At 50.1% G+C, this 12401-nt stretch overlaps 1 protein-coding gene across 1 annotated transcript in view; it reads right to left on the minus strand.

Annotated features, from left to right (window-relative positions):
• Kif3c (kinesin family member 3C) overlaps positions 1-12401 on the minus strand; it is a 40938-nt gene that overhangs the window by 8354 nt on the left and 20183 nt on the right. Inside the window, exons 2-5 of the mRNA XM_005400416.2 lie at positions 11217-11318; positions 10467-10589; positions 8981-9099; positions 8521-8637 (exon numbers count right to left, since the gene is read on the minus strand). Of these exons, the coding sequence (XP_005400473.1) occupies positions 8521-8637; positions 8981-9099; positions 10467-10589; positions 11217-11318 (461 nt within the window). The remainder of the gene's footprint in view (positions 1-8520; positions 8638-8980; positions 9100-10466; positions 10590-11216; positions 11319-12401) is intronic.

Consider the following 12401-nt stretch of genomic DNA (forward strand, 5'->3'; position numbering starts at 1 on the left):
CTCCTGCCTCAGCCTCCCCAGCGTTGGGATTACAGGCATGGGCTACCATGCCTAGCTTTATTTTCTTTATGTTGCTCTCTCTTTTTTTTTTTTGCAGTGCTGAGGATTGAACTCAGGGCCTTGCTCACGCCAGACTAGTGCCCTACTGTTCAGCTACCCAACCCCTTCTTTATGCCTTTGCAATATGTGAAAATTGTTATGATAAATACATATAACTTTATACCTAATAAATCATTTCGAATACTTAAGAGAAGCATAGGAAGCAATATATATCTGTATGCCTATCATCCAGCTTTGTCCAATCTTAAGACTTGGTTGTACTTACATCTTTTTTTCTTCAGTACTGGGGATTGAACCCAGGATCACTCTACCACCGGGCTACTTCCCCAACATCTTTTGGTTTTAAAATTTATTTTATTTTATTTTTAGTTTGAGATAGGTTCTCACTAAGCTGCCCAGGCTGGTCTTGAATTTGGATCCTCTTGTCTCAGTCTCCCAAGTGATGGGGTTACAGCATGAGCCTCTGTCAAATCTTTTTGAAGAAGTAAAATATAAATAGCCTTTAAGCCTCCCACTTCCTCTGCTTCCCCAAAGGTAATCATTCTCTTGAGTCTGGTGCTTATCAATAACATGCACTTTCTTTTTTTTTCCTGATACTGGGAATTGAACTCAGGACCTTACACTTGCCAGGCAAGTGCTTGTGTCGCTGAGGTATGGCCCTGTGAACTTTCTTTCTTTTTTTTTCCCGTGCATTTTCGTACATTTGTTTTTATGTGGGTATTCATAAATAATATATGCGATTTGCATGCCTATTTCTAAATCTTGAATTGTCTAGTGTATGAACTATAGTTTTCTTTTTTTAGCTCAAGATTTATTTCAGATTTACCTATGCAGCTGTAGGTTATTATCTTTACTACATCACAATACTGAATATTAAAATTTCTTTTTTTTTTGTTTTTTTTTCCCCCTGGTACCAGGAATCGAATGCATGACCTTGCGCTTGCCAGGCAGGTGCTGTGCCGCTGAGCTAAATCCCCAGCCCCAATATTAAAGTTTCAACGTGGCATTTCAATGTGTGTGTGGGTGTGCACCCACTCTTACTGATGGGCACCTAGGTTGATTTTTGTTGGTCTATTTGCTATTAAATATAGTGTTGTGGGGGGCTGGGGATTTAGCTCAACAGCACAGCGCCTGCCTGGCAAATACAAGGTCGCGAGTTTGATCCCCGGTACCGGGAAAAAAAAAAAAAAAAAAAAAAAGAAGAAAAAAATATAGTGTTGTGGCAGGCATGGTGGCTCAGGCCTATAGCACTAGTTACTTGGGAGGCTGAGGCAAGAGGATCACAAGTTTGAGGCCAGCCTGGGCAACCTAGCAAGACCCTGATTTAAGAGAAAGTTTTAAAAAGGTGCTGGGATGTAGCTCAGTGCTCCCTGGTTTTAGTCGGCCTCACCACAAACAGACAGTGGTGCCAGAACATTCCTGTACAAGTACCTCCGTGTACACATCCGATATTCTCGCAGTGGGGGCGTCTGTCCAGCAATGCAGTTGTTACACTGTCGGGCAGGCGCGTTGGCAACTGTACTGGATACTGACAAACTGCTTTTCAAGTGGCTCCATCTCTGAAAGTTTCTAATGCCCTACATTCTAGCCAAGTCGGAATATGTCTACTTTCGGCAATTTGATGAGTGTAATGTAAACAAACAAACAAACAAGGAAGGAAGAAAAAAAAAACAAAGCTATTTCCATTTTACAAAATAAAAAAGCACATGGTTTGGACTGAGACAGGCCTGGGTTTGCCTGCTGGCTCTGCCTAAAAAGTTGTCACCTTCTAAAGTGTTTCCTGTCTTTGGAACCCTGACATGTCACCCTGTCATTCAGAACTGCTGATATTAAGCAAGGCAAGCATTTAACGGGACATGGAGAGGGCTCAACACACGGCAGCTGCGACCATTATTCTGGGTCCCACCTGCCGACTTCAAGGAGGGGCACAGACGGAATGAAACGAGCAACGACGAACTGAAAGACAGAAGGGGAGAACAGAGGAAGAGCAGAGGCGGAGCAGGAGCCCTCGGAACAGTGCCTGGCTCTGCAGGGAAAGCGAGAAGTCACCTTCTCACGGCTCTGCTTCAAGCATGGAGGAGGGCCGGACCCAATTTCAGGGTCCCCAATGACCTTCTTCCGGGATGAAAATCAGGGCGATAAGACGACTCTTTTTTTTTTGTCTTTTTGAGACAGGGTCTCGCTATGCAGTTCAGGTTGGCCTTGAGCTCACTTTGTAGCCCAGACTGGCCTCGAACTCTCAACGATCTTCCTGCCTCAGCCTCCTGAGTGCTGGGATTACAGGCGTGCTCCACCACGCCGTTCCGATAAGACGACTCTAGATGCCCCGTTTCGTGGTGCTGCTGGGAGCTGAGGGTGTGGGTGGCTAGGCAGGCGCTGAGAGGAGGCGGCGCGAGAAAGTGGGGTGACCCACGCGGCGGGTTTGCAATCCATAGCTTAGAAAACGCTCTGCACCTCCCCTCGGGAAGGGCGTGAGTGTGCACACAGCGGACGGTGTGGCTCGGAGGGCGGCAAGGGCGCTGGGGCCGGGAGTCTGTAACCGGGCCGCTGATCTTCCATCCACTCCTCTGCGCCCCGGGCCTCCTTTCCGGATGGATCCCGCGCAGGAGGCCGGTTCTGCATCAACCCACCCTCCTCGGAGGCCCGGGACGCGGCGGGGCTCAGGGGACCCATGTCCCCGAGGACCTCCCCTGAACCGGCTGCTATCACAGTGTCTTCCGGCCATACTGAAAACCCATCTCGGCTCCATCTCAGGGTCAGCACCATTCCCAGGGCCGGCTCCGGCTCTCGCTGCCCTCTCCTGCACAGGCGCGCAGCGCAGCCAGCCAGCCCTCCCTGCGCCTGCCCACGCCGCCCTGCAGCTCACCTCAGTGCGGTCCTGCGAGCAGCCGCGCCCTAGCCCTCACCGAACCGTTTACCCCAACGTGGTAAGCCTCACCTAAGCCTAACCCAACCCTCGGTGCCTTCTCCCAGGTTCAGCCTGTGAGAAGTCTTGGAACTCCACACAGAGCTAAGAATGTTTTTACTGAGGCCAACATTGCCAATGTGTCCAAAACCAGTTTAACATTTTTCCCTTCTACCGAGAGCAAAGAATGTTTTAAACCAGTATGCAGCCAGGTGTGGTGGTGCAGGCCTGTGATCCCAGCACTGGGGAGGCTGAGGCAGGAGGATCAACCCGGGTTCGAGGCCAGCCTCAGCTACATAGCAAGACCCTGTCTCAAAAACCAAATTAAAACAAGCCAAAATTTAAACTAGGAGGCAGTCCGAATTTTTAAAACAAGAACAAACTGCACTGCCCTTCTATGGCACTTTTAAGGGACAGAGGCCGCCCGACTTCTCTGGAGTCCCATCATTATAATACTAGCGAGGCAGTAAGAGTGCAAATTTTTATTTTAATGGATGAATTAATTTTTGTGGTGCTGAGATTGAACCCGGGGGTGCTCTACCACGGAACTACATCCTCAGCCCTTCTTTTTTTTGGGTCTTTTTGAGGCAGGGTCTCGCTATGCAGTTCAGGCTGGCCTTGAGTTCACTTTGTAGCTCAGGCTGGTCTCGAACTCATGATAATCCTCCTGCCTCAGCCTCCCCAGTGCTGGGATTACAGGCGTGCGCCACCACACCCGGCCCCCAGCCCTTCTTATTTATTTTTTTAATTTTAAGAACAGTTCTTTTTAAATTGCTAAGTTGTCCAGGCTGGGCTCAAGTATTGCATCTGGTGGTAAAACCTATCATGAGAAACTAAAAAATAAAAGATCGTACTTGTTGCAAGGCAGTTTTTCTCCAAGGCAACTTTAATACAAAATTGTTTGTGATTGTGAAAGCCAGCCTATCTGAGATTACCTTATTCTCCACGGTGGCTGCGGACAGTGGGGGGAGAGGCGAAAGGGAGAGACTTCTTAAATAAGTGGATGAGCGTGGACCTGAGTGGCTGATGATCCTCCCGGGGGAGGGTAGGTGGGCGGGGTAGCTGCTTGCAAAATGTGTTTGTAGCCAAAGCTCTCTAAGGGACAGCGTAGCCTTAGGTAATTAATGTTAAACAATGCCTTCCCGACTTCCAGTCGCCTTTAGTGTGGGCTTCCCCAGGGTACCACAGGCCACAGAGAAGCCAAGTCTCCCACACCGAACTGAGCACAGGGAGCAAGGCCCTGATTAGTTAAATATGCTCCGGAAAGAGCTCTTCTGTTTGTTTTTCAGCCCTGATTTGGTTATGTTGCAAATGGTGGAGGCCAGTGGGGAAGGGGGAGGGGCTATATTACAGCCCAGAACGCGAGGCTCCTGCACCTGAGGGAACCCTCTTCCAAGCACAGCCCGGCTACCTGCAGCCCGGAACGGGGAACCCGAGACCCCGGCCAGCAGCTCCCACCCCAGCGGCCACACCTCCGCGGCTGGCTCTGCATAGTCAAGGGTACAAGTGGGATTTCCATTAGGATCGACTCTACTTTATACCAACCCCCACTGCTTTAAAGAAAAAAAGTAATTGAAAAAACTTATACATACTCCTGGCTCCATTTTTACTTACATTTAATTTTTTTTTCATTTTTTTGTTTTTTTTGAGACAAGGTCTCACTATGCAGTCCAGACTCGACTTGAACTTGCTTGGAACTGTTCTGCCTCAGTCTCCTGAGGGATGGGATTGCACATATGTGCCCCCACAGCCAGCTGCTTGTTTTTTTTTAAAACTTTGAAATAAATATTAAATATTGCAGATTATAATCACCAGAAATAGCAAACTAGGAAGTGACTTTGAAAAAAAAAGAGTCAGGTACGGTGGCACATGCCTGTGATCCTGACATTTGGGAGGCCAAGGCAGGAAGATGGCAGCAAGTTTGAGGCCAGCCTGGGCTACATAGTGAGTTCAACACCAGCCTGAATTGTATAGCAAGACCTTGTCTCAAAAAAAGAAGGGAAAAAATACCCATGATTTTTTTGTGTGTGTGCGGTACTGGGATTGATTCCGGGGGTGCTATACTGCTGAGTTACATCCACAGCCCTTTTTATTTTTTATTTTGAGACAGGGTCTTGCTAAATTGCCTAGGGCAGCTTGAACTTGAGATCCTCCTGCCTCAGCCTTCCTCAGTTCTGGGAATATAGGCATACACCACTGCAGGCCAGCTTACCTGGTATTTGGCAACTGTTTTTGAAGTAAATTACTTCTTGGAATTCTTTTGTAGTGCAATCGATAATATATTTTGTAGGTACACACAGTAAAGAATATTAGTCTGTCAAAATTGTCCTATCTATACTCAGACAGATTTTGAATATATGCTATATAAGATATATACTCTATATTCCAAGAAGGTGCATATATATTCTGTATAAGACAGCATGGTTATGTTATGAATATACTTAACCATATTCCAAAACAATCTCGAAATGTATCTGTTCTATCTTTGAAATCTCTGTATACAATTTTTGAGGAGTACAGTCCAGTTGGGGTTCATCTAGAAGAGTTGTCAGCACAAATGTGTGAATGATTTGAGGTGAAGGATGTGTGTGCTGAGACTGATTCTTCCCAAAGAACCCTGGAAAAGAAAACATTATCAAGGGAAACTAAGGCATTCTGAGGAATGGCCAACATGAGGTTTTCCAACAGCAAAGAAAACGCTGTTCTTTCTTCAGAAAACTCCAAGCTCCAGAAAGATGATGGGAGCTAGGACTGGTGGCGCACGCGTATGGTCTCAGCACTTGGGAGCGGAGGCAGGAGGATCACTGCGAGTTGAGGCCAGCCTGGGCTACACAGTGAGACCGTGTCTCAGCCAAAAAGCCCCAGAAAAGTCATTAATGGTATTTACTCTAAAAATTAAAATGTGCTGGTTTAAGAGAACTATTTTAATTTTTAAAATCTGTGAATGGCTTTTCACCATATGCAAACCATCTTATTTTTGGAAACGAGAGAAAAATGTGTCTATGCATAGAAAAGAATGGAAAGTTCATATCCAATGTTAGCAGATTTCCCTCAATGGACAAAAACCTCCCCCTCCTCCTCCTCTTTTTTGCAGTGCTGGGGATGGAACCAAGGGCTTTGCACATGCTAGGCAAGTGCTACACCACCGAGATATATTCTCAGCCCTTTTTATTTGGGGACACAGTCTTGCTAAACTGTTCAGACTGGCCTCAAACTTGTAATCCTTCTGTGTTAGCCTTCACAGCATTGGGGATTACAGGTGTTCACCATCATCCCTGGCTTGGAGTTTTTTTTTTTTTTTTAATTTAATTTAGTTAACATGTTTATTTGTCTTTTTTGAGACAGGATCTCACTACGTAGTTCAGGGTGGCCTTGAACTCACAATGATCCTCCTGCCTCAGCCTCCCAAGTGCTGGGATTATAGGCATGCACCACAATGCCTTTTTTTTAAAATTTTTTTTTTCTTCCAGTACCAGAAATTGAACTCACGAACTTGCACTTGCCAGGCAGGTGCTGTGCTGCTGAGCTAAATCCCCAGCCTTTTTTTTTTTTTTTTAATTTGAAAGAGAAAAAAATAAAACAAAATTTCAAAGCAAGATAATATGAAGGTAACAATACATCTCCTATTGTTATCTTTAAATTAGTTACTCAAAATACTAAGATATCAGCATTTAACTGTCCAAACAATATTAACACAAACCTTTCTTTTCAATGAACTAAGAGAAATTAATAGTATAAGTATCTTATATGTATACATACAAACATACACATATGTGTGTATGTATTTTTTTTGCTTTTCTCTTCTTTCTTTTTTCCATTCCTCCATCCTACTTTCTCTTTCCTTTTGAAGTTTCTTCCCATTTTACAATATTGAAGTTTTTTTTCTAGTGTTTGTTTTTGTTTTTGTGGTATTGAGCATTGAATCAAAGGCCTTCACACTGAGTTATATCTCTAGTTCTTTTAAAATTTTTTTATATTTTAAGACAGGGACTTGCTAAATTGCTAGGTTGCTCAGGCTGCGCTCAAACTTGTGAATCTCCTGCCTCAGCCTCTCAGAGTGTTGGCATTACAGGTGTGTACCACCATGCCCGGCTCAGGAATTTTATTCTTTTAGGTCAGGTGTGGTGATGCGTGCTTGTAATCCCAGTACTAGGGAGGCTGAGGCAGGAGGGCTGCTGTGAGTTTGAGGCCAGCCTGTGCTACACAGTGCCCTGTCTCAAAAACCAAAACCAAACAAAAACATTTGGTATGGTATATGTGAGAATTCTTTGCACTATTTCTGTAGCTCTTATATTTCAAAATAAAAGGTTCTCAAGGCTCTCTTAATCTCGCTGTAGTCAGCATGCTGATGAGGAGTCTACATTCAACGCACAGACATTCTGCCGGGTGCGGTGGTGCACGCCTGAAATTGCGAGTCCAGTCTAGACCGCAAAGTGAGTTCAAGGCCAGCCTGGGCTGCATACCCAGGGCCTGTCTCCCAACACAGACTCCCCCAGACACACACACACACACACACACACACACACACACACCCATGTCATCTCTGCACTCTGGGAGGCTGAGGAAGAAGGAATGCAAGTTCGAGCCCAGCCTATCGCAAGACCCTATATCAAAAGAAAAACTGAAGACTGGAGATGTAGCTCAGTGCAGAGGCCCCAGATTCAATCCCCAGTACCACAAAAAGAAAAAAGCTGGACTGTAAACCCCAAGTGACATTAATGACAAGTCCTCAAGTTGTGAACTTAAATTGCAGGTGAAAGGATCAGCCTTTTAGAAATCGAAGAACAGGCATCTGATGCCCCAGTGAGAAGGTACAGACCTCTTGTCAGCTTCCCACCCCAGCTCTGGGGAGACTCTGGTCCTACCTCGACAGTACTCCTCCTAGGACAGAGCAAAGAATACCCAGGACGCTGCTGTCCCTTCACTGCTGTCTATCCATTGAGGCAGTCACTCTACCCTGCTCCAGCACTCAGCCTTGTTCTTCACGGTCACCAGCAGAGGGCGCTGCAACCCAGCCAATGGACGCAGCGGCACCCAACGGCTAGGAGGTGGAATAGGTGGAAACGCTGAATCACCCGGCTGAGTCTGTAATACCAGACCATGCCTCTATCATATTTTTCTATTTCCCCCTGGACTGTGAGCTCTGACTGTGTCTGATTTGTCTTCTGTCTGCAGCCTCACACGGTGCCTGACACAAAGCCGCGCTTGGCAAATAGGAACTGTAGTTGCTATTTCTGGCACTCAACAAATGCGAATTCAGCAGAAGTGGCCAGATGTCGGGCTCACGGGGCTTGTCAAGCAGCTGCGTCCCCCACCCCCCCACCTCTTATGGGTCGCTCTGGCGTCTCAGGCCAGTAGACACTGTTTTTTGCTTCAGAACACCCTTCCTTCATGAGACCCCTTCAAATTAGGTCCTGCGAAATCCATCCTCCCTACCCCACCCCTTCCTGATCCCAAAACATCTGCCTCGCTGCGGGCATCGCCTCAGAGGGCCGCCCTCCCCGACTCCAGAGTGGCTTCCAAGTCCCCCGGCCCAGGTCACGGCAGAGACTCACATTCCCGCGGGTACCAGTGGCTGGAACCGCCACTGCTCCTCCTCACAGTCCAGGAAGAGCCGGTTCATGATCTTGTTCTTCTCCTCAGGGGGGATGAAGTTCTCGATGATTAGGTACCTGGGAGGAGGGAGGGAGAAGCCCTGTGGTTCGGGGAAAGGCTGAAGGATTACAGGCAGCTCCCAAAGTTGGGGGAAGGGAACCCTACAGAAAAACTGGAGCTTGAAAACCCCTGCCTTTGGGGTACTTCTGACACCCAGCATGCACTTGGGGGGCATCAAATTCAGGCCAAGGAAGCAGCAACTCCAGGCTGGGCCGGTCCCTCCTCCTCAGAGTCATTTGAACCCAAGGCACATGGGTCCTGGGTGGGCACACGGTAAGGACAGGCCTTCAGGAGGGAGAAGAGTCACTCGGGAGGCCCTGAGTCTGTGGGGACCTGGGCCTGAAGAGGAGCTGGCCCTACTTGAGCTTGAGTTCGCGGGTCTGCTCGTTCTGGGCTTCCTCCAGGTCCTGCCGCACGCGGATGTACTCATCATGTTGGTCCTGGATCTCCGCCTTCACCGCCTGCAGCTTGGCATAGAGCTGGGTGGGGACAGGCGCAGCTCAGGGGCTGCCCAGTGTGGCATCGGGGCCCCAGTCACCCGCCCGGCCTGGGCCCTGGGGGCTGCAGGCCCACAGGCTCAACCCAGGACGGGCCCGGGCATCCCAGCCAGAACTCTCCAGGGCTGCCCCCCACCAACGAATCAGAGAGCTATGTAAAGGGCTGCTCTGTCCCCCTGCACTGAGGCCTGCTCTCCTTCAGCAGCTATTAGCATTGGCAGATGTAACTACAAGGGACCCTTTCTCCAACACCCTGTTTGTGTATGTGTGTGTGTGTGTGTGTGTGTGTGTGTGTGTGTGTGTGTGTATTTATTTATTTAAAACAGGGTCTCACTATGTAGTTCAGGTTGGCCTTGAGTTCACTATGTACCCTAGGCTGGCCTTGAACTCGCAGTAATCCTCCTGCCTCAGCCTCCAGAGTGCTGGGATTACGGGGGTGCACTGCCATACCTGGCAACACCCTCTTTTTATAGATGAGAAAGCTGAGGCATAGACCAGCTTGTCAGGTCACACCCCTAGTCCACAGAAGAGCCAGAGCTAGGACTGGAGTATCTCACTTGAAGACCCAGGCTGGGGTTGGAGGACCACTGAGTGGGAAGGTGACTGACTCCACTCCTGCTTCTCCAGGGTTCCCAAAGCAGGGGTGTGGAGGTCGGTACTGGCCTGCCCGGCCCACCCCTAACCCACTGAGCAGCATCCACAGTGACTGCCACGGTAGCTGGGCCTCAGCCTGGCCAGTCCTAGGGCAGCCACATCAGTGACCCTGGGGGTTCCAGGCTCCCCCCCCCATCACAGCTGGACACGTCTTTCCCCTGCCATGGTCTGCAGGGTGCTGGTGACCAAAGAGTCGTGTCCCTTGACACAGTATGGAGGGCCTTGTTTTCCTTTCCTGGACTTCCCCAGGCTTGAGTCTTTTTCTCTCTCTTCCCTGCCATCCCCTGGGCCTTCTCTGGGTCCAGCTATCAAGACTGTGCCTCAGGGAAGGGGATATAGCTCAGCGGCACAGTGCCTGCCTGCCAAGCACAAGGTCCTGAGTTCAGTTCCTGGTACCAAAAAAAAAAAGATTGTGCCTCATTGGTGACTTTATAAGCAGGGGAGGAGTTATTCAGGACCATGCCGGCGGCAACTCTCAAGAACGGAGGTGCAGCTTACTGCCTGTGAGCCCCTGTGGCCCAAGAGAAAAGGCTCAGTTCTGCCCGGCACCACCCTCCCGCCTTCTCCACTCCTCCCTCTATCAGCCCTGGGGGTACAGCTCAGGGGTTGTATCTGGGTTGTATCAGCCGTCCCTGCTCAGTAGGGAAGGTTCCTGAAGCTCAGACTCCTGGGGGGCCCGCTGCTGCAGCTCTCACCTTCTTGAGCTTCTTGGTTTTGACCTCCACCTCCTGCTGCAGGGACGTGTAGGTGCCCCGGAGCTCCACGGTCTCCTCATCACGGAGAATCATCTCCTGCTGCATTTCCCGCTCACGGCGTTTCTAGGCCAAAGCAGGGCAAGGGGGCCTGGTGAGACGGCACTGCCAGGAGTAGGCCAAGGACACCTTCGGACCGCCTCGCTCTGCCTGTCATGGCACCTGGCTTTGCCGTGGCCCTGGGTGCCAGGAGGATGGATCCCCAGAGGAGCGGTGGATGCAGGACCCTCTGCGCAGTTCTCATGGCCAGGTCTTTGCCAGGCACTGTGCCCAGAGGAAGAGAGCCCAGGCTTGGGGCTGGCAGACTCCAGGGGAGTCGTCTACACACACGGATGCCCACCACACCACCTCCTATGCTGCCCCGCTTCCCCGCGAGCGGTACAGTGGACCGGGAATCAACAAATTGTGTCTTGGTGATTCAGGAAATAGTTGTACAGTTGGCAGCGAACTCACGTCCTGTGGAAGGCCCAGGAGGTAGTGCCCCCTTGTGGGTGCTTTACCATCTCCTCCCGCCCACAGGAGCTGTGCTCCTGCCAGCGGAAGGAGCTGGTACCTGGGCTGGTACTCGGAAGGTGCCCAGAGTGCTGCTCAGCACTGGTCCCCAGGACCCCAAGCCCACGATGCACGAACGCCCTCCCCGAGACGGGCCTCCAGGCCTGTGGCCCAACAGGTCCCGAAGCCGGGCAGCCCCACCTGCTCGGCAATCTCCTGCCTCTTCAGTTCCAGCATCTTCTGCTGCTCGTTGGTGTGATCCATGATGTTCCTGCCCCCGATGAGCAGCTTGCTCTCCATGGCCTGGGGACACACAGGGGGTCGGAGGGTTTGCCAAGGGCCGCAGCACCCCTAGTTTGAGAGATGCTGTGCCCCTGCTCTGGGCTCCTTCTAGGAGCGGACAGAAGATGTGTCCCAGATAGGGCCTCGAGGGGTGGCCCTCCAGGAGAGCGGAGTTTTCCCGGCTAGCCTCTTGAACGCAGGTACCACAAGGCTCCCATTGTGAGAGGCTCCTTCCGGAGCCAGGAGAGGGCACCCCTCTGGGAATACAGGGCACCTGATCTGTTTGCTTTGGATACAGAGGAAAGGCTGGCTCCCCAGGCTTGCCTGAGGTGGGCGGCCATCTAACCCTGGGAACCAGGCCCCCAGGGGTTCAGGAGGGGAGATCAAAGACAGTCAGCAACCCTGCAGCCCGGCCTTTGTACTCAGCAGCTCCTGGCTCAGAAGACAGTTCTCTATTTGGGCAGTAGGAAAGGGGTTGATTTTTGGTCCATGTGGAAGGCAAAAGAAAAGCCAAAAGGAGCCATTGTGTAGTAGGAGGTGGGGAAAGGAGGCCCAGAGGCAGCCAGGATTTTGGAGGCCACCTGAAAGGCTGGGCTTCCCCGGACAGGAGGCCACGGGTGAGAACAGGAGTGTGAGAACACTGCAGCCTCCCTTCCAGCACGACTGGAAAACATTTCCCAGAGCGCTGTTAGGTGCTGAACTAAGCCCTGAACAGCCATGGCCTCCATCCTGCCCTGAGAGAGAGGCCGATTTCTCTCCTTATTTAACAAACGAAGACATTGAAAACAACTAGCCCACGCAGACTTGTGCCCTGGCCCTGCACTCCTTCTCAGAGGCATCTGCTCTGTGAAAGCCCCAGCGAGCCTTCAGCAGACATTAGTAGACGCTTCTGGAGTTGGAAGTTGCAATAATAGATTTCTGTAATTTTTTTTTCTTTTTAGTACTGGGGATTGAACCCACAACCATTACACTGACTACATCTCTGTAGTCTTTTTTTGTTTTGTTTTCTTGTTTTATTTTGTTTTGTTTTCTAGTACCGGGAATCGAACTCATGACCTTGCGCTTGTCAGGCAGGTGTTATACCGCTGAGCTAAATCCCCAGCC

Source organism: Chinchilla lanigera, unplaced genomic scaffold (genome assembly GCF_000276665.1).
Source record: "Chinchilla lanigera isolate Chin_1 unplaced genomic scaffold, ChiLan1.0 scaffold00068, whole genome shotgun sequence".
Classification (NCBI taxonomy): domain Eukaryota; kingdom Metazoa; phylum Chordata; class Mammalia; order Rodentia; family Chinchillidae; genus Chinchilla; species Chinchilla lanigera.